The sequence below is a fragment of the Carcharodon carcharias genome, chromosome 1 (genome assembly GCF_017639515.1).
Source record: "Carcharodon carcharias isolate sCarCar2 chromosome 1, sCarCar2.pri, whole genome shotgun sequence".
Lineage (NCBI taxonomy): Eukaryota > Metazoa > Chordata > Chondrichthyes > Lamniformes > Lamnidae > Carcharodon > Carcharodon carcharias.
Genome location: NC_054467.1, coordinates 98574070 through 98600088, shown reverse-complemented (window position 1 = coordinate 98600088; position 26019 = coordinate 98574070). Strand labels below are relative to the sequence as shown.

The 26019-nt window shown below is 45.0% G+C and overlaps 1 protein-coding gene across 2 annotated transcripts in view; it reads left to right on the top strand.

Annotated features, from left to right (window-relative positions):
* antxr2a (ANTXR cell adhesion molecule 2a) overlaps nt 1–26019 on the top strand; it is a 311452-nt gene that overhangs the window by 92918 nt on the left and 192515 nt on the right. For both annotated transcript variants that reach the window (XR_005943132.1, XM_041188750.1), the window contains exons 9-10: nt 12889–12987; nt 17366–17438. Coding sequence is in view for 1 of the 2 variants with exons in the window: in XM_041188750.1 (XP_041044684.1) it covers nt 12889–12987; nt 17366–17438 (172 nt within the window). In the remaining variant the exon portion in view is untranslated. The remainder of the gene's footprint in view (nt 1–12888; nt 12988–17365; nt 17439–26019) is intronic.

The window sequence follows — 26019 nt, the reverse complement described above, 5'->3', positions numbered from 1 at the left end:
AAGTTCTTAACCCGCAAACTCATCTCTGTTAAGGAGGCTCCCAGCCACCACATCTTTCAGCCCTCATGATTACAACTGGGCCAATGTCCCAAAAAACAGAGGCGGGCCTTTGAGCCAGCAGGTCTCACCGTCTATCTGCCTCAGTTGCCACCTCCACCATGTCCTTGCCTTTTCCTGAAAAGAAGATATGGTAGCTGGGAGCTTCCTTAACAGAGATGGGTTTGTGGGTTAAGAAAATATGGAATGCTGGGTCTTTTGTTACTAAGAGTTATTTAACCCAGCTTTAATCAGATATCAAATTAGGAAATATGTTATGTTACATGGGGATATTTACAAAGGAGAGTAGTTATAGGCTGTTATTGTCAGAAAAAATATGCTGATAATTTGTGACTCTGTGGAGGAAACTCTGAAAATCATCGGCATCGGGGAACACTTGTTTGATTTGTTTCCCACTGGTTATTTACTGCCATGTCTTGTATCTATTTATGTAATCAACCTTGGCCAGTTTTCCCCTCGTACCTACTGAAATGGCTTTGTTTAGGCTTAAGAATCTTGTTTGGGACTGGAGTATGTTGCTCTCAAACTTAATATGGATTCTGTTGTGTTCTGATAACTCTTTTTCCCCCATGATCTTCAATGGCAACATTACTAAATAACTCTGCCTCATTACACAATGCTAGACCTAAAATAGCTTTGTCCCTTGTTGGTTCCATAATGGTCTAAGAAGCTGTCATGAAAGCATTCTACAAACTCATCTTCTGGACTACCTTTGCCGATTTTATTTGTCCAGTCTATACGAAGATTAAAATCCTCCATGATTATGATATTGCCTTTGTTAGAAGTTCCAATTGATTCTTGCTACATGCTCTGCTCAATGGTCTAGCTATTGTTCAGGGTCCTATGAACTACTCCCATCAATGTTTTTGGACCTTTGTTATTCCTAATCTCCACTCATACCAGTTCCATTTCCAGATCGTCTGAGCCAAGATCCTTTCTTATTACTGACTTTATGTTATCTTTTATTATCAGGGCAACTCCTCCTTTTTCCATTCTGCATGTCTTTTTAAAATGTTGCCTATCCTAGAACATTTATTTCCAACATTAATCATCTTACAACAATGCCTCTATAATGGCAACTATATCAATCCCATTTATCTCTATTTGTGCCACTAGTTCATCCATCTTGTTATGAATGCTTCATGCATTTAGATAAAGAAACTTTAGATTTCAGGAAGCTTCCCTTAGCCTGGAAATAGGAGTTGTGCTCTCCATCAGAGGCACCTCCCCTGACGTGGAAGGTAGGAAGGGAAAGCCAGAAGGGGGAGGAGGCCAGGAGTCCACATTCAGCCTCCAGGGCAGCCACGTTTGGAAGGAGAGGTGCAGGCACAAGTGGCGCAGGGCCAACAGGAAGTGCAAGGTGGAAGGGGCCACAGAAGATGCCAATATCCTGCTGCCAGGGTATACAGGCGGCAATGCAGCTACCTCAATATGTCTGAGGTGCAGTGCCAAAGGAGGCTCCTACTCCCAAGAGAGACAGTCACCTCCATCTGTCAGATGATAGGCCCTGAGATCTCCGCAAACTGTGTGGCTGGACACCCCATTCTAGTGGCTCTAAAGGTCACAGCTGCCCTCAATTCCTATGCCTCCAATCCTTTCCAGGGGTTGGTGGGTGATCTCTGCAGAGCCTCCCAGTCACCTGTCCACAGTTGTGTCAAGCAGGTCACAAACGCTCTATTCAGGCGTGCATTAACTTTCATCCACTACAGCTGGGACAATGCCCGTGAGGCTGAGCGAGCCAGAGGCTTGATGCCATTGCTGGCTTCCCCCGTGTCCAGGGTGCAATAGACTGTACACATGTAGCCATCAAGGCGCCAGCAGGTGAGCCCAGTGCCTTCATCAACATGAGGGGCTTCCACCCCTTGAACGTGCAGATAGTGTGTGATCACAGGATGCTGATTCTGCAAGTCTGTGCAAGGTATCCAGGCAGCTCCCAGAACGCCTACATCCTCAGACACTCCCAGGTGCCGGGGGTCTTCAGTGCTCCAGCCTGGCTGGATGGATGGCTGATGAGTGACAAGGGCTATCCCCTCAGTAGGTGGCTCATGACGCCTCTCCACCATCCAAGGTCAGATGCTGAGCAACGGTACAATAGGAGCCAGGCCTCCACAAGGACTGTGGTGGAGAGAACCATTGGTCTCCTCAAGACGTGCTTCTGATGCCTAGACCATTCAGGGGGCGCATTCCAATACCCCCCAGATCATATGTCGCTGATAGTGGTTGTATGTTGCGCTCTGCACAATCTGGCGCTCGAAATGGGGGATGCTGTGGATGAGGACGACGTAAACGCAGTTGCTCCAGATACACACGATGAGTCCAGCAGTGAGTCCGAGGATGAGCACGCACAGGAGAACGCTGAGGGGGTAGACGCTGACCCGGGCATACTCCAGGGAGGCAGGGACACCTGGGGGACTTTAATCCAAAGAACCTTCAGCTAGCCCAACACAGGTGGACCTACAACACAAGCCAGGGCTGCAGGATCCATACTCGATACCTGAGAGCAAAATCAGCCTGGATAAGAACATTAGCTAAGGTCCTTGTCAATAAAGCTCAATGTCAAATAACTCACTCATAAATTCATGGCTTCCCGTGCACATGTGGAAGTAAGCAATCACCCTGAGGCATGGTAACACATCAAAATTTATTGAGTAAACTAAAGTAAATTTGTAAAGCAAAAGTTGCACATCAAACCAAGTCTTCGACTCAGTATACATTAAAGCACCAGTGAGAAACCCGTGGTGTGCCTAAGGTGCCTTAAATTTACATTGACGGTTGCTATGTCTAGGTGCTGTCCCCTCGCTGGCACTGGCATCTGAGACAGCCTGCTCACTGTACTGTCCTGTTGGCCTCGATGACCTTGGAAGATGTCCTCTGGCCTATGGAGCATTTGATGGCCCTGCCTGGGAGGGAGTAGCAAGTTCCACAGCTGGCTTCTTCCCAATTGCTGCAGCCTCATCGGATGCCACGGTCACTGACAGAGGGGCAGAGTAGCTGCTGCCCTCATCCGGAGCGCCCTGAGAGGAGCCCACAGAGAAGGCAGGCAGCTGCTGTGCTGACGTGAGGTCACTTCGGACCTCCCTGCTCACCGTAGGTGGATGGGCGTCGAGCTGGGATACTTGGCACCCAGACCTTCTCCCACACTAGCACTGACCAGCTGAGGTCAATGCCGCTGTGAGGGCTTGCAGGTCTGAGCGCAACCCCAGGAGGACCCGATTGTTCTCTTGGAGGACCCTCTCCATGCGAGTTGCCACTCTCTCCACAGAAGAAGCGTGGCGCTCGGCTATGAGGCCCATTGCATCGGTGATGCTCTGCTCGGACTCCTCAAGCTCAGGCATCATGCCATGCATAGCCTCATGTATCTCCACCAGATCATCCGGCATACCCTGCTGCACTTCCAGCGTTTGCTGCCTCACAGACGACTCTAGAGGCACAACATCAACCACCGACCGAGCATGTACCTGGTCCCCAGCAGTCCTCCAACTGTCGGCGCCCTGGGCACTCTCTGTCTCTGCCCGCACCTCAAGCAAGTGTGAAGTGCCCTCACCGCTGTGCCCTGGGACACTAGTGAAGATCTAATTCCCATCGTGGTGCTAGTATCTGTGCTGGAGCCTGCCTGGCAGAAATGGTGTGACGCTGGTGAGTGGATTTGCTCAGGGGCTTCAGGGCTTCTGCCTCCTCCTCCCAGCCCTGTCCGGTGATGCTGAAAGGGAGAACAAGGACGTTTGATTAGTTACAGTGCAGACATTGTCAATTTACATGCCTGTCCCCCTGGATCATTATGTGCTCATCCTTCCATAATAATGGTCAACCCAGGTTGCTAACTTCAATCACTGAGCATTCAGCAGTGCCATGGCTACTGTGACACACATGGTGACCTGAGTGCACGGCAAACATACTTCCGCGTGGCACCCCAGCCTCATCGCCACTGGTGGATCTGGGGGCATGGCGCCTCTCCATATCCATGGCCTGCTGCTCAAAAGCCACTAGAATGGCCAACTGGGCCTGGCCTCCGCCTGTCCGCATTGTGTGCGATCTTCTCCTGAAAAGGAGAAAAAGAGCATTGATTAGTCCAGCCTGCGCCTGAATTCCCATCGCATTCCTGCCACCCCAGCCAGAGTGGGACATTGCAGGACGCCAGTTCTTTGTCACCCCGCAACTGCCGCACACTCACCCAAACAAGACAGGGCTGACCCCATCCTTCCCCCTTGCCCAAATGCTGCCTCCTTCACTTGTGGACTTTACTTTGCTAAGCAAGGAGGCACAAACACGTGGAGCGCAAAAACCAGCAGATGAATTGGTGCCCCGCTACCTGGAAACTTCCCAGCATGTTAGCATCTTGACTTTGACATCCCAGTTCCAGCACTCTGCCTAGGTGCAGATCCTTGACTTTCACCCCCATTCTATACTCTGGGTGTCAGTGTCACACATGCTGCGGATGCAGAACATATCCTAGCTCAACCCTCTCAGGGTGAACTGAACATGGGCAATATCTGCTGGCACACCCAGTGAGCGATACATGCCATGCGGGATTCAATGCCGTTACTATACTCAGAGTTGGCAGGGGTGTGGGGGTGGTTGAGGGTTTGGGGGAAAGGGTGATGGCTGCATTAAGTGTCTTGAGGCAACATGATACTCACCCTTACCGAGTGCAGAAGATCGTTCAATCTTTTGCCGCACTGGAGCCATGTGCATTGTACCACATCATGGGAGCTCACACTCTCGGCCACCTCCTCCCACACAAGCTTGGTCAGGTGGGGAGGTCTCCGCCTCCTGTCGCTCGGAAGAAGGATCTCCTGTCACGCTGCCACCTCCTCCAGGAAGGCAGTTAGGCACTTGTCTGAAAAACAAGGGGCACACTCCCCTGCTGGCCGACCCTTTGGCCTGGCCTGCCTCGATGGCCTACCCTCCGGACTTGCATCACCAACATTGCCCCTCTGCAGAGCCATTCTTCCAGCCATTGTGAGCAGCCTTTCGAAGGCTGCCAGACCTACATTTATACAGGCCGCTAGGTTGTCATTGGACCCAGTGGTCTGAGTGCACCCGTTGCTGGCTGCCCATTCCCGCTGTGCACGGGAGTCGTGACTTATACTGGGTAGGCCTTAATTAGCTCACCTGTGTAAATTGGCGCCGCAGACCCGACGGCAGGTGGCAATCAGGTCTGCACCTGCTCCCGAATGGCCCACCCGACATGGGGAAAATTCTCCCCTTTGTGCTGTGCAGCCTTGGACTATCTATCTTTTCATAATATTTTGGTACTACTTTTTTCTTTTTAATTTGGGCTACTTTCTTCTTTAGCTGTGTGCTGATACTATGAGCAGAACTTTACATTGGCGTGCAGGCGTGTGCTTGACACGCCGGAATGTAAAATGACACACAATGACATCAGGTGTGCGTCCCGAAGTCATTGCGCTGTTTCGCGATGTTTCAATAACTGAAAAGCCTATTAATGAACTAATTAATTTCAAATTTACGCTGCCCATCCAACCTTACAGTTGGCGGACAGGCAAAAATTCCAAAAACGGCTTTCATGTTTTTTAGGAAACCTCACCCATGAGCGGGATAAGATTTCCTAAAGCATGATTATATAAAAATTTTATTTTGAAAATAAAAACATGCCCCATTGAATGTGACACAATCACATGAGGGGACATGTTTCATTAAATTTTTTACTTAACTTATATATATTTTTAAAAAGCGCTTCAATGTCCCTGGGGCAGCTCCGTGCCTCAGGGTGATTGAAGCGTTCTTTTGTGCGCATGCACGAGAAAGCACTGGACCCGACTCTCCCTCCTCCCCCCCGCCTGCACAGGCAGCGCTGAATGCTACTGCTCATGATCCATGCAGGACAGGCCTTAATTGGCCCGCCCGCGTGAAATCACAGTGCGGAGCCGATTGCGGGCAGTGGTCGGCTCCGTGACCGTCCCTGCCCGCTCCCGCTGAGACCGCCCAACCAATGTAAAATCCTGGCCTATATATAGCACTATCTTATGGTCCCTGTGGAGACGGGTAACGTTTCAAAAGAAATTTAAACTTCCAGTTTATAGCTAAAGAAGATGAATCACAAGATTTCATGTTTTAAAGCTTTGGCCTGAACTTTGCACCAGTTGAGCATGTGCAATCAGCAAGCACGGGAGTGGACAGGAAACTGTCCCCTGACTGCGATCGCCCTCTGACCGCGATTTCACACTGGCTGTCCAATTAATGGCTAACTGGCATGAAATGCGCCCGGATAAAAGCTCTGCTCTGCCGGTGTGGGCGAAGAGAGTGGGCACTGATGAAACCACGGGTGCGGGTGAGCCTTTCCACTGAGCTCTCTGAAGGTAGACAGCTGCCTCAGGGAGCTGCAGACCTCCAAATAATAAAATAAAGCACAACAATGCTGCAAAAAATGTCCATGAAGCACAATCAAGCCCCTGAAAGCAGACCTCATTTTAAAAAAACCATCCCCAGATATTTCTTTTTATTTTAAATCCTAGCGGGGATTTCATCCCACCATTGGATGTGGTTTCATCAAAAATGTGAAGCCCACCTGGCCGATTGGCCCATCCACAGCCATAAGGTTGGACGGGCCATGAAAAATTACTTAACAGTTGAGCCGTTAATGAGCTTAATTATGGGCGGGCGCTCTTCCGACTGCCATGTGTGCCTGCCGAGCGAAATATCGCATGAGTGCGCAATGACATGGGGACATTCGCCCGACTTCATCTCACACGATTTTACGCCTGCTCGGGTCGGGCACGTGCCCACCTGGGGGGTTGGTGGGTTTCCTAGCCTTTGAGTGTAATGGATAACTAAAATAACACTATTGACTGGACTCCTTTTTCTTTTTATGGGCAACTTATACTTTAAGGTATGAAAGGAATGTTACCTGTTTATATTTATCACAGATCTCACATTTCATGGAATTATATTCCTTATTGCAAACAGTCCACAGTTGCTCCCAGTTTCCAATAGGTTTGCATTTCCCTGTTTCAGGCAGATTCTTCAAATGACTGCCTCCATGCACTTTGCTTGGTATTCAGAGAGTTTCCTTAATCTACTACCAACAGCAAAACCTGTCCTGATGATTCTACCTCTCTGGCCACATAAGGACGAATCTCCCAGAATCTTTAGATGGCTACAGGATGCGTCTCTTTCACTAGAGAACGTCTTCCTCCTGCATCTGGTTGTGGCAGTTCCTAAAGCCAAGGGGCCTCTTTTCTCGGCTGACTACACAAACTGCCTGCGATGTTTATTGATTTGTAGGGAAGCCTGTAACCTGATCTCAAAAGTGGCTTCCTCTGCACTCTTCTGCATAGCAACATGAAATCCATTAGTCTTACATGCATGTAAAAATTCTGATTAGTTATTCTGGACCCCAACTCTCCTTCTCTGAGAAGTAAATGAACTGTTTTCAGCACAAGTGCTTACAATCCAAAATATGCAACACCTTTCTGGGACTTTGGAAGGCTCACAGTCTCCATTGTTGGCAAACAGGCTGCTACCGTTGTTTCCAAATGTAAATACCTTGCATCTTCTTCCCAGTAAAACAATCTAAACCTTCCTTTGATCCTTAACAATCAAACTGCACAGGCATATTGTCAGGCAGACTTCAGAACAGGTAACATGACCCCCCTTCATTTTACCCTAAATTTAAAAATACAGTCCAAAAACATCATAATCTTATAAACCTTCATCTAAATAATGAAAAGGCATCGGCATAATGATGGGTTTTCATAAACAATATCCAAAATATAACAACTTATACTATTCTACGCAGTACATGTAACATTCTTTCCCTATGCTGTTAGATTTTCCAATAAACAGTTCATCTTGGCAGTGTCATGGTGTTCAACCTGTATCAGTCAAATACATGTAACAGTTAAGGTTTTAAGTTCTTTTTACAGTGATTCTTAAAGTCCTTCCTCTCAAATGATGGAGAGGTAGTTTCGCTGCTAGTAGCGCCGTTCTCATGACGATTACAGTTCACATTGTTTCCGTGTCCTAGATTAAAAGGTGGCACAATTGATGACAAGTACAATATTGTTGACTTCTGATAATCCCTCTGGTTTTTGAATACCAGCAGACTCAATAGACTCAGAAGAAATTCGCTGTTGTAATACTTTTTACTCTCTGAATTCAGTATTTCCTTTGGTTCTTCTTTAAAACCAGATTTTCCATTGTCATCAGGGTGTTGGCTTTTTAACTTAGTCTTTGGATCACCCTGTTCAGATTTTACCTTCTGATGTCCATTCTTTTTCGGAGGTATGGTTTCCTTAATGTCCAAATTTGAAGAAAAAGGTCGCAGCTAGCAAACATCCAAGTTGTCTTTCTCCTGTTTCAATGCAGAATTATCGTTCTCCTTCATTGCTTTAAGAATCTTGTTGAAATTATATTTATGTTCCAATTAAACTTCCTGATATTTTTTAATTAGTTCTCGCAGTTTTCTATACTCCTTCTGTTTCTTGTCTTCCCATTCAGCACCCTCAACAAAGATCACCAAATGATGCTTCTTGAAAACTTCAGTACTGAAGTATTTTGCATTTAATTGGTCCTATTAGAGCACAGGGTTTTATTTTAAAGGTTGTACTTATTTAATGCAGTAGAAATAATTTACAAAATGGGAATAATAAAGTACTGAATTCTGTTATCTATGTATGGTATGCATGGGAGTCAACCACTCTCTCGACTCCTCCAGTCTTGCTAAATTATAAGACTACTTACCTGACATCCAGTGCTGAATAAGTAGAAATTTCCTAGAATTAAATATTGTTAAGACTGAAACCATTTGACCCTTGGTCCGAACTCTGTTACCTAACTACCAACTCCATCCCTCTCCGTGACAATAGTCTTAGATTAAACCAGTCTGTTCGCAAAATTTGGCCCAAATTTTCACAAAGAAGGAAAGGCTCCATAGGCAGTATGGTGTCAGAGCCCTGATTCTGGAAGTCCTGAACCAGTTTTTCGCTGGGTTGGGGAGGTGGTGGTGGTGGGGAGTTGGTGGTACAGGGGTTACACATACTTTGCATATCCACAGATCATAGAAGCATGGACACATTTAAAAGCGAAGCTGCCTTTAGTTAGAAGCAATTTTCAACATCAAAGATTCTGAAATACAGCTTGTGGGATTTATGAATTCGAGGAAAAGGTCTAAACTTATCAGAATTCTTTGGAGAGGTCAGGTACCTTTTTGCAGAGGTTCAGGTGCTCCTTTGGGATTGGTAAGAGCAGACATGAATGTGCATAAAAACTGGATAAGGTTTGTGGAACTGTTAAACACTCAAGTCATTTAAATGCCCCGCTCTTTAAATTTTGGAAAGAAAACAGTCTCAGTTGAGAAAAGTATCAGTGCTTTCAATTTCAATATATAGTTATTGACATAAGCCTAAGGGTTGTCATTATAGTACTCATGATGCTTGACTACTCCCACAACCTGTCATTTTTACAGTGGGTGCCTTGTAAGCTTACAGTTTGGTTGACAGCTTCAAGTGGTATAAAGGGATTGGCTGTCTTTGATATGGGGCTAAGATTTTTATTAGGGATTAAGTACTTAAAGGAATTAAAATGTATTGAATGGGCTTTGATAATAAGGGGTTTTTTAATATAGTGAAGTATGTAATAGATACTTAGAACTTTATTTAATCTTAGCATAGCTCCTGAGGCCTGCCCATGGTGGATTTTGTGTAAGTTAGCATAGAGGGTGTAAGGGCTAAGGGTGTTGGGTGGAGGGTCATGGTCTGGCATGGGTTGGCACTAAGTTGGCATAGGGCTATAAAGGGCCATGGGAATGAGTAGGTGTCTTGGTTAGACATGGAGGATGTGAGGGGGCCATGGGGGTGCGTAGAGGGGCATAGGTTGCCATGGAGTGTATGAAGGGCCATGAGGGTTGGGTGGGGAACATGAGATGGCATGAGTTGGCATGGATGGGGTGTGGGGATTTTATGAGGGAGATGAGAGTGAGGAGATGTGAGGGGTAAGGGCTGGAGGGCTGTTTCTCATTTCACTGTTTTTATTGCAACTATAACAAAGTCCCAGCGTGTCAGGGCATGCCTTTTAACTAGTGTGCCTTGACACCCGGCAGCCCCTTTCATTTCCTCTGCATTGACTCCAGTCAGTACCTGCAACACTCCCCCAAATGTTTGGATTTGTGTTCTGAGTTGGAGGTTTCTTCTGAGCTGGGTTTAGGGAGTTGGGGAATTTTCCCAACTTTGTGCACCTGACGTGGGAGCGAAGATTTGGCCCCTTGTGTCACATTCGACCCTGAGATGAGCTTATTACCTCATATTCGTGACATTACTAAGACGGCCCATTTCCACCCCCGTAACATCGCCTGATTTTGCACCTGTCTCAGCTCATCTGCTGCAGAATCCCTCATTCATGCCTTTGTTATCTCTAGATTTGACTATTCCCAGCACTCCTGGTTGGTCTCCCACATTCTATGCTCTGTAAACTTGAGGTCATCCAAAACTCTGTTGCCCATGCGTCAACTTTAATCAAGTCCCATTTCCTATCACCCCGTGCTCACTGACCCACATTGACTCCTGTCAAAGCAGCGTCTCGATTTTAAAATTCTCATTCTTATTTTCAAATCCTACTGTGGCCTTGTCCCTCCCCATTTGTGTAATCTCCTCCACTCCCACAATCTTCTGAGATATCTGCATTCCTCTAAATCTGGTCTCTTGTCCAACCTGATGTTAATCAGTCCTGCATTGGTGGCCATGCTTTCAGTTGCCAAAGTCCAAAGCTCTGGAATACCTTCCCTAGACCTCTCCTCCAATCTACCTCACTTTCCCCCTTTAATACACTCCTTAAAACCTAGCTCTTTGACCAGCTTTTGGTTATCTGACCTATATCTGCTTATATGACTTGGTGTCATACTTTGTTTTATAATGCTCACATGAAGCGTCTTGGGATGTTTTATTATGCTAAAGGCCTTATATAAATATAAGTTGTTGTTGGGAAGACGTGAGTGGATGAATACATGCGAAGTATGAAATTGGTTTGGGCGAAGGGATGGCTTTGAAGGGATATAATTGGGAATGGGAATAGCATAGGATGTGATGGGGGAATGGTTTGGGATCATATGAGACAGATTAAAGTAATGGGGCGAGTATGGCATGGAAAGGATGGAATTGCATGGGATGGGGATTTAAGAGGTACTGTTGCAGTAAATATACCACAAGTACACCACAAATATTTTGCAGGTCTCTGCTAGTATTACAATAATCTGAATCCCAACTCATCCCACTTGTATTTGGTAAACTGAATTCAAATAGATAGAAATCCTTCAAGACCTAGAGTCTAGCTGTATTCCTGAACTTCATGTGGGGAATAAACTGAAGCATGCTTATTCTATCAGAAAGTCCGAATGGCCATCGAAATGTCAACTCTGTTTTTCTCTCCACAGATGGTGTCAGACCTGCTGAGGATTTCCAGCATTTTTTGTTTCTCTTCTTGCATTAAAGCAAATTGGTATCTTCCTTTATACAAATCGTAATAGAACACAATTGTTGTGCAAAGCTGTTTTTGAAAACTGGTTTGTTGGATAGCATGGGAAGTTTTTTTTTCATGTTGAGTGTATAGATAAATGTATCTATTCTCAAAGTATTAAACATTCATTTGCTTGGGAGTGGAAATCTTTGAATATTCGTAAGCATGAATGTGCTGAGTATGTATGCTCCTGCTTGCTCAATGTTACCACATGGTTCAGATAATTTTGACTTTGGTTGTTAGCTTAAAACAATCAATATTATTATTCCAGCTACCTGTTATATATCCTTACCGATTTTCATTTTCATTGGTGATCAGGATAAATGTATATTGGCTGGTTGATTCAATGTCGCCCAAAGGTAAAAGTAACTTTTGTGACTTGTAACCTACAGCATTACTGCGGTTTGTTAGTTGTGCCTTTTGTTTGCTACCTGCCAGTTTCACATCAGTAATTGAAGTAGAATGGAAGCCTTATTCAAATGTGGAGTAAGTTTGGTTGTTCATTATTTTGGCATATATTTGGAAAACAAGCGTTTTAACTTACCAATGATCTAGCATTCTGGAATGTTATTTTTCTATGATTTTTATTAACTTGACTTCTGGTCAAATGTTATAATTTTGAGTATCTTAATCAAACTGCTTCCTTTTCAGTAATTCTTGTAACCAGAACCTGTCCTCATATGATCCACAAGTTATGCTTCTTTTATATTGTGCCCTTGTTGAATTATCTGACCAATAAGATTACCTGTTAGCTTATCTGAGCACAGATTAACTGTGATGCCATGTTACATCACCACTTCCCATGATTCGCCAAAATATTAAAATTATGACTGGCATTTGTACAAGCTATTTACAAATTTATTTTTACAAAGACATGTATTTGAGTGGCACAAAATTAATCAGCTATTAATATGAAAATAATATTGCAAATTACCGGAAGCAAAACTTGTAATGGGTTAATTACCCTTTCTGTAAAATATAATTATTGAAAATTTACAATTTTTGGATTGGTAAGCTGTTAAACAAAAGGAAATGAGCTTCTCTCAAAGAAGATTCCCCCACCTCCCCCAAACACCAACTGGTCTTACCTGAAGGAAATTCACATGATTTAGTCTTCCTTAATCTGAATATCAAGCAGGGTCAGGGAACAAGGTTCATTATTTTATCATCAGTGTCATTGAAGAAGTGCTTCAATTAGAATACTTATTGTCAACAATCACAAATTAGTGAGATATGTTGCCCTATGGTTGGTTTCAATAACTTACAGTATTTCTTGCACAGAATTAACCAGGATGCTTAGAATGTCTTGTGCAGTATATTCAAATTATCCTTGCTATAAATTGGGTATTTCTGTACTTGCAGAAGAATTTGAAGTTGTGCTAAGAGGAAATGGCTTCATGGCAGGCAGAGGCACAGATCTGATCTTATGCAGATACTACATAAATGCTTCGACCATTATAAGTAAGTATGCATATAAATATTATGTCTATAAGTACGTAGGACTATAAATCACTAACATCTGGGGGCTTGTGCCAAAATTGGGAGAGTTGTCCCACAGACTAGTCAAACAACAGCCTGCATAGTCACACTCATGGAATCATACCATACAGATAATGTTCCAGACACCACTATCACCATCTGTGGGTATGTCCTGTCCTACCTACATGATAGACCTACCAGAGGTGGGGCACATTGGTATACAGTCAGGAGGAATGGCCCTGGGAGCCCTCAACATTGACTCTGGACCCCATAAAGTTTCATGGCATCAGCTGAAACATGGGTGAGGAAACCTCCTGCCGATTATCACCTACAGCTGATGGATCAGTGCTCCTCCATGTTAAACACCACTTTGAAAAAGCACTGGGGGTAGCAACCGTACCGAATGTATTCTGCGTGGGGGGCTTCAATGTCCGTCACCAAGAGTGGATTAGTAGCACCACTACTGACTGAGCTGAGCGAGTCCTGATGGATGGACATTCCAGATTGGGCCTGTGGCAGGTGGTGGGAGAACTTACAAAAGGCAAATTTATTTGACCTCACCCTCGCCAATCTACCTGTCACAGATGCATCTGTTTATGACAGTATTGGAAGGAAAGATCACCATACAGTCTTTGTGTAGAAGAAGGCCGATCTTCACACTGAGGATACAGTTCATTGTGTTATGTGGCACTACCGCTGTGCTAAATGCACAAAAGAGCTGAATTCAAGAGGTGGGGTAGTTGTGACTGCCTTTTTTTAAATTCACTTGTGGGATGATGTGGGTGTCACTAGCTTGGTCAGTATTCATTGCCCATCCCTAGTTGCCCTTGAGAAGGTGGTGGTGAGCTGCCTTCTTGAACCGCTGCAGTCCATGCGATGTAGGTACACCCACAGTGCTTTTAGGGAGGGAGTTCCAGGATTTTGACCCAGCGATAGTGAAGGAACGACAACATATTTCCAAGTCAGGATGGTGAGTGCTTGGAGGGGAACTTCCAAGTGGTGGTGTTCCCATCTATATGCTGCCTTTGTCCTTCTAGATGGTGGCAGTCATGGGTTTGGAAGGTGCTGTCTAAGGATCCTTCATGAGTTCCTGCACTGCATCTTGTAGATGGTACACGCTGCTGTCACTGTACGTCGGTGGTGGAGGGAGTGACTGTTTGTGGAAGGGATGCTAATCTAGCGGGCTGCTTTGTCCTGGATAGTGTTGAGCTTCTTGAGTGTTGTGGGAGCAGCACTCATCCAGGCAAGTGGAGAGTATTCCATCACACTCCTGACTTGTGCCTTGTAGATGGTGGACAGACTTTGAGGAGTCAGGGGATGAGTTACTCGCTGCAGAATTCACAGCCTCTGACCTGCTCTTGTAGCCACAGTATTTATATGGTTAGTCCAGTTCAGTTTCTGGTCAATGGTAAGCCCCCAGGATGTTGATAGTGGGGGTTTCAGCGATGGTAATGCTGCTGAATGTCAAGGAGCGATGGTTAGATTCTCTCTTGTTGGAGATACCTATTGCCTGGCACTTGTGTGGTGTGAATGTTACTTGCCACTTGTCAGCCAAAGCCTGGATATTGCCCAGGACTTGCTGCGTTTAGACATGGACTGCTTCAATATCTGAGGAGTCGTGAATGGTGCTGAACATTGTGCAATCATCAGCGAACATCCCCACTTCTGACCTTATGTTGGAAGGAAGTTCATTGATGAAGCAGTTGAAGATGGTTGGGCTGAGGACACAACCCTGAGGAACTCCTGCAGTGATGTCCTGGAGCTGAGATGATTGACCTCCAACAACCGCAATCATGTTCCTTTGTCCTAGGCATGACTCCAACCAGTGGTGAGTTTTCTCCCTGATTCCCATTTACTTCAAGTTACTAGAACTCCTTGATGTTATACTCAGTCAAATGTGGCCTTGATTCAAGGGCAGTCACTCTCACCTCCAGAGTTCAGCTCTTTTGTCCATGTTTGAACCAAGGCTGTAATGAGGTCAGGAGCTGAGTGGCCCTGGCGGAACCCAAACTGGGCGTCAGTAGCAGGTTATATCTAAGCAAGTGCCACTGGGTAGCACTATTGATGACTCTTTCCATCAGCTTACTGATGATGGAGAGTAGACTGATGGAGCGGTAATTGGCCGGTTTGGATTTGTTCTGCCTTTTGTGTACAGGACGTACCTGGACAATTTTCCACATAGCTGGGTAAATGCAAGTGTTGTAGCTGGACTGGAACAGCTTGGCATGGGCGCAGCAAGTTCTGGAGCAAAGGTTTTCAGTACTATTGCCAGAATATTGTCAGGGCCCATAGCCTCTGCAGTATCTAGTGCCTTCTGCCAAGTCTTGATATCACATGGAGTGAATTGAATTGGCTGAAGACTGGCATCTATGATGCTGGGCACCTCCAGAAGAGGCTGATATGGATCATCTATTAGAAACTTCTGGCTAAAGATTGTTGCAAATGCTTCAGCTTTGCCTTTTGCCCTTGACAGCATGGCAGCATTTGACTGAATATGGCATCAAGGTGGATGGTTGTGATTTATGGAAGCCAGTCATCTCAGCCCCAGGACATTGCTGCAGGATTTCCTCAGGGTAGTATCCTAGACACAACCATCCTCAGCTGCTGTACCAATGACCTTACCTCTATTGAAAGACCAGAAGTGGGGATGCACCCTGATGATTGCACAGCTCAGTATCATTCACGACTCCTCAGATATTGAAGCAGTCTGTACCTACATTCAGGTTGGCATGCTAAATGGTAAGTAACATTCACACCATACAAGTGCCAGGCAATGACCATCTCCAACAAGAGAAAATCCAACCATTTATCATTGTCATTCAATGGCATGACCAACCCCAGGTCCACCACCATCAGCATTCTGGGGTTACATATCGAACAGAAACAAATACTGTGGCTACAAGACCAGGTCAGAGATTGTGAATTCTGCGGTGAGTAACTCGCCTCCTAGCTCCTCAAAGCTTGTCCACCATCTATAAGGCACAAGTCAGGAGTATGTTGGAATACTCTCCACTCGCCTGGATGAGTGCAGCTCCAACAACACAAGAAGCTCAACACCATCCAGGACAAAGCAGCCTGCTTGATCCATGTCCACCACAAAAAATTTTTTCCCTTCAATATTGATGCATGGTGGCAACAGTGTGTTCTATTTACAACATGCATTGCAGTACCTCAGCAAGACTCCTTCAACAGCACCTTCCAGACCTGTGACCTCTGCCACCTAGTAGGAGAAAGGCACCAGACACTAAACACCATCTGCAGGTTCCCCTCCAAATCTCACAGCATCCTGAGTTGGAACTACATCACCGTTCCTTCATTGTCGCTGGGTCAATATCCTGGAATTCCCTTCCCATCATTGCAGTGGATGTAACTACACCATATGGACTGCAGTGATTCAAGAAGGTGGCGCACTGGCAATGTTCACGTTCCCACAAAAGAAATATAATAAAACGTAGGTTGGGATTTTGTCAGGCAGACAGGGGTCTCACCTACTGGTCAGAGAAGTCGGCGGCGGAAGTCCCACCCGCAGAGAGGTGGTGGCCAATAGCAAGGCAGCAACTTATCTTTGCTGCAAGTGCCAATGGAATGGTGGCTGGTGGTGGCTGTGTACCCTCCCAAGGCTAGATCAAAGGTGAGTGAAGGCGGGATGGAGTCACGGGAGTGGGTGTTTGGCAGCAAGTGCAGGTGGTTGTCTTTCAGCAGCCATAATACACCCTGCCACCCAATGCCAGGTCCCTCAATTGGGCACAGAGTGCCTGAGTACGAGGGACCCTGGCCCAGGAGGCCACTTTCAAACATGACATGGCCTGCTGACCGCCTGCTTGAGGGCACGGGAAAGCCATGCGACCCCCGTTTAATCCCTGAGCCACCACTGGATTGCAGTGGGCTCATGGATAATGGATGTTAATTGTCTCATTAATGAGCCTAATTTACATCCTGCTGCCAGTGGCTGGGAATCCCACGTCAGCACCTTCCACACTCCCATATTTCCCACTGCGACTGGCTGAATTAAAACCAGCCTATATTGAAACTGTATTTCTGGAAATACAGGAATTAATTTCTTGAGCATCTTTTTTTTAACAGAGAAAGTATATTTCTTAGAAAGAATTCATTAAAGATGCAATTTTTCTCTACCTTGGACCCATCAAATTTAGTCTATTTTGTTCTACTTGAACTTTTAGAAGTTAATTTTCCAAAATGTATGTGTCATTTTGTTGTTAATCTGTGACATTCTAGCTGCAAAATTTAATGCCCTTTTTAAAAAATAAAATGTTAAATTTAATACCTTTGGAAACACGTATATTTGTCAGTTCATTAAACAGTTCAGTATAAGGAACTCATGCAATGATTCATTTTCCAGCTGAGAGACCAAGTATCATGGCGACGGATAATTATCTCCTGTGCCCAGCACCCATGCTACAGGAAGTGGGGCAGTAAGTACTTATTTCATATAAGTCTGTAATTATAAATAACCAGACATTTGACAGGATATTATCGAATTTCTGAGTTTCTCTTCATACTACACTGCTTACAGTTTCATTATTGATCATTACCTGTCACATGACTGTCTTGTATCTGAATAAGAATGTTTTTTGTATTGCATTTAAAATGTAACCAAAGTAGGGGTCAGAAGACAGTAAAGGATATATATAGCATTGTTAAAGGACTCCTTGTGACAGATTCAGATGAACTCCCAGGACATGGCAGAGGTGTTAATTGGCTTCTTTATATAAGTATCTCTAGTTCACTATGCAAAGCCACTATTAGTAAAACATACGGTTGTAAGTTGCTAAATCAAAATAATCTGTAAGGCATAAGGGGGTCTGAAAACAAAAAGAAAATAATCATGCTACTGGAAATGTTCTATCGGCTTAAATCTCCAGGAAAATGACAGATGTGTAAGATCGATAGTGATGATATTGGTGAACTTTAATTACCCAAATATCGATTGGGATAACATAGAGTAAAGGTATGGGTGGGTAAGAATTCTGAAATGTGTTCAGGAGAACTTCCTTGGCTAGTGTGTTCTTGGTCCAATTAGAAAGGAGGCGTTGCTGGGCCTGGTGCTGGGGAATGAGGTGGGTCAAGTGGACTAAGAAGCTGTGGGGGAGCACTTGGTTAAGAGTGATCATTGCATCATTAGGTCTGGATCAGTAATGGAGAAGATCTAGGAACAACCTGAAATAAATGTCTAAATTGGAAGAGGGCTAACTTCACTGGGATAGGAGGGATCTAGCCAGTGTGCAATTGAATCAAAGATTGACAGGAAAAAACTGAAATGGAACAATAGGTGATTTTTAAGGAGATGCTTCAGTTACAGGCTAGGTACATTTCAGCAAAGACGAAAGATAAGAGTACTAAAACCATAGCTCCTTGCATGATGAGGGAATTGGAAAATATGCTGAAGAAAAATAGAGGATATATAATGCATATCAGGTAAATTTGTCAAGCGAAAACCAGGTCAAATACAATAAGTTGAGAGGGGAAGTGAAGTGGCAAAAAGGGAATATGAGAATAGAATGGTAATTAACATAAAGGGAACCCAAAAATCTTCCACCAGCATGTAAATGGTAAGCTGGTAGTAAAAGGAGGGGTGGGCCCCCTTGTTCATCCTTTGGGGTGAAGATGACCATGTTTATCATCTGGGCTTTTTGTTAGGGCTCCAGTGGTACATAGGTGACTGTTACAACTGATCTGCAGCTGGAAGGCTCTGCCACAAATAAGACAGAATAGGTGCTTGCTAAAGAGGAGGCTGATAAAATATCAGGGATGGAGATGGTAGAGGAAATCGATAGGATGAAAATTGATTGGCAGGATGTAGTGGAAAGGATATGCTTTGAGCGGTCCGTTTGGCTTGCATCCCAAGTTGCAAAAGAAAGGGTGGTGGTGGAGTGGGTAGTGGGGTGGAGATAACAAAAAAAAGGCTTGCCGTCATCATCTAACTTCCTCGAGATACAGGGTAGGTGCCAAACGATTAAAGAGTGGCAAATGTGGTAGGCTTGTTCAAGACAGGGTGTAAGGACATTCCAGGTAACTAACGGCCAGTCAGTTTAACAGCAGTAAGTTTTCAGAGACAATAATGAGAGAAATTAACAGGTACTTGGAAAAATTTGAGTTAGTTAAGGAGAGCTAACAGACTTGTAAAAGCCAGATCGTGCTTGACTAATCTAATTGAATTTTTTGATGAAGCAACAGGGAAAGTTGATGAAGGGAATGCAATGGCTGATCAGATGGCAGTTCTTGGCTATCTGAAGGCAGAAATGCTGAATGACAGAGGGTTGGGCTGAGGGAAGTACAGTGGGGTGAAAAACAAGAGGTGCTGGTCACACCATCTGCAACTTTGAAAAAGGGGCAAAAGCTAGGAACATACTGTCATCCTGAACACTCTTGGCAATGCTGCATGCATGGGACTCTGACACAACCTACCTCATATTGTGGAGCACCATATCAGGAAGCTTAAATAATGTAGATGTGCCTGTCCCTCTTGGCTTCTGCTCTGCTTTCTCCATTTATTGGTCACCTTGCCCTGCAGGAGAGAGGGGAGAATGTTAATAAGTTTGTTGCAGTATGTTTGAATGATGTGTATCCCATAACTGAGGAGCTGGAGATATGTGGAGGCAGTGTGAGGTGAGTGTGAGGCTGGCATCCTTGGTGATTGTATGTGGGTGAGGTGGAGTATCCAACTGTTAGGCCTGAGTTTTGACTGCTAGAGATTGGTGACGGGGGTGTGGTGTATTGAGCAGTGTGTCACATTGGTGGAGTGGTGAGTTGGAGATGTCATGTGAAGATGCACTCACTGAACTTGACCCACCCCTGATGGGTAATTGAACTTCCAGTGGCATTGCTGCCAGGCTCATGGGGCCAGACTCCAGGAATTGGCCTCAGTGGCCAGCTGCTCTGATGCTCTTGGTGCCTTGCAGAAACATTGGGCAGAATTTTTCCAGCTTGGTGGAGGCTGGTTTCAGTGCCTTTGGGGTGGAAAATTGTTGGAATTGACCTGAGGTCAAGATCCTGTTCTTCCATCCACTTGGCTTGCCCCGGGATGGGATTGAAAGCAAGTGGAGAACCCCCTTGGATCTGTCAGGTAAAGAATTAGGAGGTGTTTAGGTTGTTAAGAATGCAGTTAGGATCTGCTTCAAACCTGAATCCTTTCCTGGATTTTTCAGCCAGGGCACCTATTCCCTGACCTGTCAGCAACTCGGCTGGGTCACTGAGGTGAGTGACCAGCATGAAGAGCTTCTTCAGTGAAAATAACAAGCTGCTTCAGCTTTGCACAGTGTCAACTGAGATGCTCCAGTCATGGCTATTCATAGACTGCTGTTCACAGTATTGTTTCTCTCACAGTGATTTCACTGTTTGACAGGCGATTGTTAACTTCTTGGCAAACACATCATCTATCCAGCTTTCAACATGGCATGGGTGCAGCTTATATAGTTCCGTTGGTCATCTCTGCTGAGAGTCATGAGCAGAGCACATGCCAGTGCCAACAGCAGCAGGAGCAAAGCCAGCAGCAGCAGTTGTCTTCTCCTCAGTCACATGCCTCTTCACAGGGTAGGTGAGATGGTCATGGTGATCTAGCTGGAAGGAGGGGAGACCCCCACCACAGGGTGTACAGGCAAAGGATCAGCTCTCTTGACATGTGTGTAAACCAGTCTTCAGGAGACTCAGGGTTTCATGACAAGTGATTACTGACATCTGCAACCTTCGTGAATAAGACTGTTTTTCCAGTGAATCAGTAGGTTTGCATTGCCAATGGCTGACCAGGTGCCTGTTACTGGAGGGCCACCATGACCCCAGGTCACTGCCTTCCTCCGAGTTACGCACTCTTCTCCTGCAGGGAGAGAAAGCAGACAGCTGTGAGTAAAGGTAATAGCTTGTGTTAGGAGAATGGACGGGCAACATTTTTAGAGGGTGACTGTGAGATATGGGTGAAAGGGAGTGTGAGTGTTGGGTGTTCGAATTGGGATGTGGGGTGCCTGGAGAGAGAGGAATGAATGGGGCTACAAAGTGTGTTAGCCTGAGGAGCGCTGTGCAGGAGAATGCTGGGAAAGTCACAGTGTAAGGATGAGATTTCAGAATACTTGGAAGTGCATGGTAAAATAGGGCCAAGTCAGCATGGTTTCATCAAGGGGAGGTCATGCCTGACAGATCTGTTAAAATTCTTTGAGGAGGTAATGAGTAGGTTAGACAAAGGAGAGCCAATGGATGTTATCTACTTGGATTTCCAGAAGGCCTTTGACAAGGTGTCGCACAGGAGGCTGCTCAGTAAGATAAGAGCCCATGGTGTTAGAGGCAAGGTACCAGCATGGATAGAAGATTGGCTGTCTGGCAGGAGGCAGAGGGTGGGGATAAGGGGGTCCTTCTCAGGATGGCGGCTGGTGACTAGTGGAGTTCCGCAAGGGTCAGTGTTGGGACCACAACTTTTCACTTTATACATTAATGATCTAGATGAAGGAACTGAGGGCATCCTGGCTAAGTTTGCAGATGATACAAAGATAAGTGGAGGGACAGGTAGTATTGAGCAGGCAGGGAGGTTGCAGAAGGATTTGGACAAGTTAGGAGAATGGGCAAAGAAGTGGCAGATGGAATAAAACGTGGGGAAGTGTGAGGTCATGCACTTTGTTAGGAAGAATAGAGGCATAGACTATTTTCTAAATGGGGAGAGAATTCAGAAATCTGGAGTGCAAAGGGACTTGGGAGTCCTAGTCCAGGATTCTCTTAAGGTTAACTTGAATGTTGCGTCGGTGGTTAGGAAGGCAAATGCAATGTTGGCATTTATATTGAGAGGACTAGAATATAAAATCAGGGATGTGCTGCTGAGGCTTTATAAGGCTCTGGTCAGACCACATTTAGAATATTGTGAGCAATTTTGGGCCCCATATTTCAGGAAGGATGTTCTGACCCTGGAGAGGGTCCAGAGGAAGCTCACGAGAATGATCCCAGGAATGAAAGGCTTAACATATAAGGAACGTTTGAGGACTCTGGGTCTCTACTCAATGGAGTTTAGAAGGATGAGGGGGGATCTGATTGAAACTTACAGAATACTGAAAGGCCTGGATAGAGTGGACGTGGGGAAGATGTTTCCACTAGTAAGAGAGGTTAGGACCTGAGGACACAGCCTCAGATTAAAGGGAAGACCTTTTAGAACAGAGAAGAGGAGAAACTTCTTTAGCCAGAGAGTAGAGAATCTATGGAATTCATTGCCACAGAAGGCTGAGTGTACTTAAGATTGAGATAGATAGGTTCTTGATTGGTAAGGCGATCAAAGGTTATGGGGAGAAGGTGGGAGAATGGGGTTGAGAAACCTATCAGCTATGATTGAATGGTGGAGCAGACTTGATCGGTCGAATGGCCTAATTTCTGCTCCTATATCTTATGGTCTTATGGTCTAGTGCCGAGGTTGGCACCTGAAAATGTTATCCCGCTCACCTTTCCTCTCCTCCTGAGGTCCTGGGTCCTCTTGGTGAACTGTCTCCAGGTTGGAGGGGCCACACTCCTGCTGCTGACTTCCTTGGCCATTTCCTTCCATGCTTGCTTGGTTGGAGAGGTTGTCCTTTTCCTTCCATTCTTGGGAAAGATCACCTCACTGCAGGCTCTCGCATCCCATAACAGGTAAGCGTGAGAAAGCTGAGGAGCATCCTTCCAGGGTACCCTCTCCATATCTCTGGTTGTTGCCGCCTTAAAAATCAAAGTGCTGCTGAGTCCTTTTTACCTGTAACCCCTTTAATTGGAAATGCTTCCTTTGACAGAATGGATGTGTCATTCTTCCTGCTATCCCTATTGGTCGGAGAGGCAGCATGGTAATTCCTGTATTTTGGGAAAGAACAATGGCCCGGTGTGCAAATCAGCGAACTAGGTTCCCAACCCAAAAATGGTCCTGTTGTTCTGTCAGGGACTAAGTTGAGAAGATTCTGCTAATAGTCTCTCCCCTCCTTTCCACCTCCTTCCAGCTCCACATTAGAAATCCTGGGGGCCCTCTCTTTTGCCAGTTGCTTCAGTTTTTATACTTTTTCTTCTCCCTAAGTATTCCACCAGCAATCTTCAGCAACTTCTGTGCAATGAGTGCAATTCCCCTCTAAGAGGGGCAGGCTATCTTTAAGACATGTTTGCCATTCCTGCTGCTGGGTGCCATTTTCAGTGTCCAGACAGTCAGTAGCACATTTAGTGCTGGGCTGCATGTTAAAAACATTTAGATGAGGAGGCAGCATGAAGTTGGTTGCTGCTTGCCTCAGTGGGGCGAGGTGCAGGGCATTCGCACATTGTATCCTTGCGCCCCAAAACAGTCCTAGGTTCCTAAAGAAGATTTACAACGTTGAGTGCTTTGCAAGGGATCTGTGGCTAGTGTGAGCAAGGCAAGCAACAGCCTGTCTCTTCAACAAATCAAATTGAGGGAATGTCTCCGAGATCCATTGGTTCCAATATTTCTGGGATGGGGAGAGATCCTAGGCTTGGTTGTGTGGTTGGGGATGGTGGGGTGGAGATTGGAGGACAGAAAGTTGGGTTTCCTGCTCCTTGTCTTCCTGACTTGCCTCTTGCCTCTGTTAAAATCAGGGATGGGCAATTTCTAGGCAGGTTGGGCTCAAGTTTGAGATTTTTTAACATTTTTAATATCCCAGCCAACACAAATGGACTGTTTGGAGATTAAATTTCACCCCTCTCAGAATCTAAAATAGGATGTATATATATATCAGAATAGTTAATTAATTGTAAAACCATGTACAGAAAGCAAAATAAAGAGAGGAAAAGAAGGATGGGATTGAGAGTGAGAAAGAAAGGGAGTCAAAGAAAAAGTTAAATAATACACTTTTTAAAATCTCCAACATTAATTGAATCCTGAAGAAATGTGACTCCACATTTGTAAAATTAAATTTTGAGGGGCAAAGAGCTTGATTGGCAGTAATTATATTGTAAATGCCGTTAAAAATTAGCTTGCATCTGAATATACCAGCCCCAACTTTTTCTGCTGTATTTTATGGGTAAGTCATGTAAGTACTACAACTTCATGCTGTTTCATAGATTTTAGTGTGTTGATTCTATTTGCAAGGTACCCATGTAGCACAGTTCCTGGAGAAGTGGGGCAAATCAGTCAGCATTTGGCTGCCATCCAATTTCCTCTGTAATAACAGTGAGCACTGATAGCTGCATCGTTATTGTTACTTCAAAACCTGGATCAATGTTATAATACAATTAGGAAAATAGCTTTGAGGGATGAAGGTGTTGAGAAATTAAAATTAATAAATATGAGTGCATAATTATTAGTGAACCAAATCTATTCTAATAACCTAAGGATGAGAAACCAGTTACTACAGGTTGATGATTATGTATGGGTCTCTTCATTGTGGCCTGGCTTTGTGGCATCTCCATAGCTTTGTTCCATTTCTGCTTGATCTATCACAGCTAGTACATCTCCTTTGGTGATTCCATTCCCTGCTGCTCATTTTTTGGCCTCACCCTCTTGCTCTTGCTGATCTATCTGTAGTTTCTCGGTGACAACATCTGTTAAAAATTAAGTATTGTGGATAGCACATATAGAGAGATGGTCACACCGCAGGCTAAGAGTCCACAGGCAGGAAGGGAATGAGTGACCACCAGGCAGAGGAAGAGGACAAGGCAGGCAGTGCAGGAATCTCCTGTGGCTATTACCCTGCATTACAGACGTACCGCTTTGAGGGGAATGGCCTTTCAGGGGAAAGCAGAAACAACCAAATTCATTGCACCACAGTTGGCTCTGCTGCACAGGGGAGGAGTAAAAAGTGTGGGAATGCAATAGTTATAGGGAATTCAATTGTTTGGGGAATAGATAGGCGTTTCTGTCACCGCAAACAAGACTCCAGGATAGTATGTTGCTTCCCTGTGCTAGGGTCAAGGATGCCCAGAGCGGCTACAGAACATTCTGAAGGGGGAGGGTGAACAGTCAGTGGTCGTGGTACACATTGGTAAAAATGACATAGGTAAAAAAAGGGATGTGGTCCTAAAAGCAGAATATAGGGAGTTAGGAAGTAAGTTGAAACGTAGGACCTCAAAGGTAGTGATCTCAGGGTTACTACCAGTGCCATGTGCCAGTCAGAGTAGAAATAGCAGGATGTATCAGATAAATACGTGGCTGAAGAGATGGTGTGAGGGGGAGGGTTTCAAATTCCTGGGATATTGGGACTGGTTCTGGGGGAGGTGGGACCAGTACAAACTGGATGAGATACATCTGGGCAGGACCAGGACTGATGTCCTAGGGGGAACATTTGCTAGAGTGGTTGGGGAGAGTTTAAACTAAAATGGTAAGGGGATGGGAACCTATGCAAGGAGTCAGAAACTTTTACAGTCAGTTTTTATGTTCCCCGCAAGCTTACTCTCATACTCAATTTTCCCCTTCTTAATCAACCCCTTGGTCCTCCTTGGTCCGACTATATCATACCTGTTTACATCTATTTGCATGGTTAATTCATCCACAGAGGAGGGGAAATCAAGGACAAGGACAAAAGAGAGAAAGGGGAATAAGAAAAGTGATAAGCAGAGAAATCAAGGGCAAGAATCAAACAGGGCCTCAGTGAAAAATAGTGGGAGCGGGACAAGTAACGTTAAAAAGATGAGCCTGAAGGCTTTGTACCTTAACGCGTGAAGCATTCACAAAAAAGTGGATGAATTAACCACGCAAATAGATGTAAACAGGTATGATATAGTCAGACCAAAGAGGACCAAGGGGTTGATTAAGAAGGGGAAAATAGAGTACGAGAGTAAGCTTGCGGGGAACCTAAAAACTGACTGTAAAAGTTTCTATAAGTATGTGAAGAGAAAAAGATTGGTGAAGACAAATGTAGGTCCCTTACTGTCAGAAACAGGGGAATTTATAAAGGGAACAAAGAAATGGCTGACCAATTAAATACATACTTTGGTTCTGTCTTCACAATGGAGGACAGAAATAACATATCAGAAATGTTGGGGAATACAGGGTTTAGTGAGAGGGAGGAATTGAAAGAAATCAATATTAGTAGGGAAACGGTGTTGGGGAAATTGATGGGA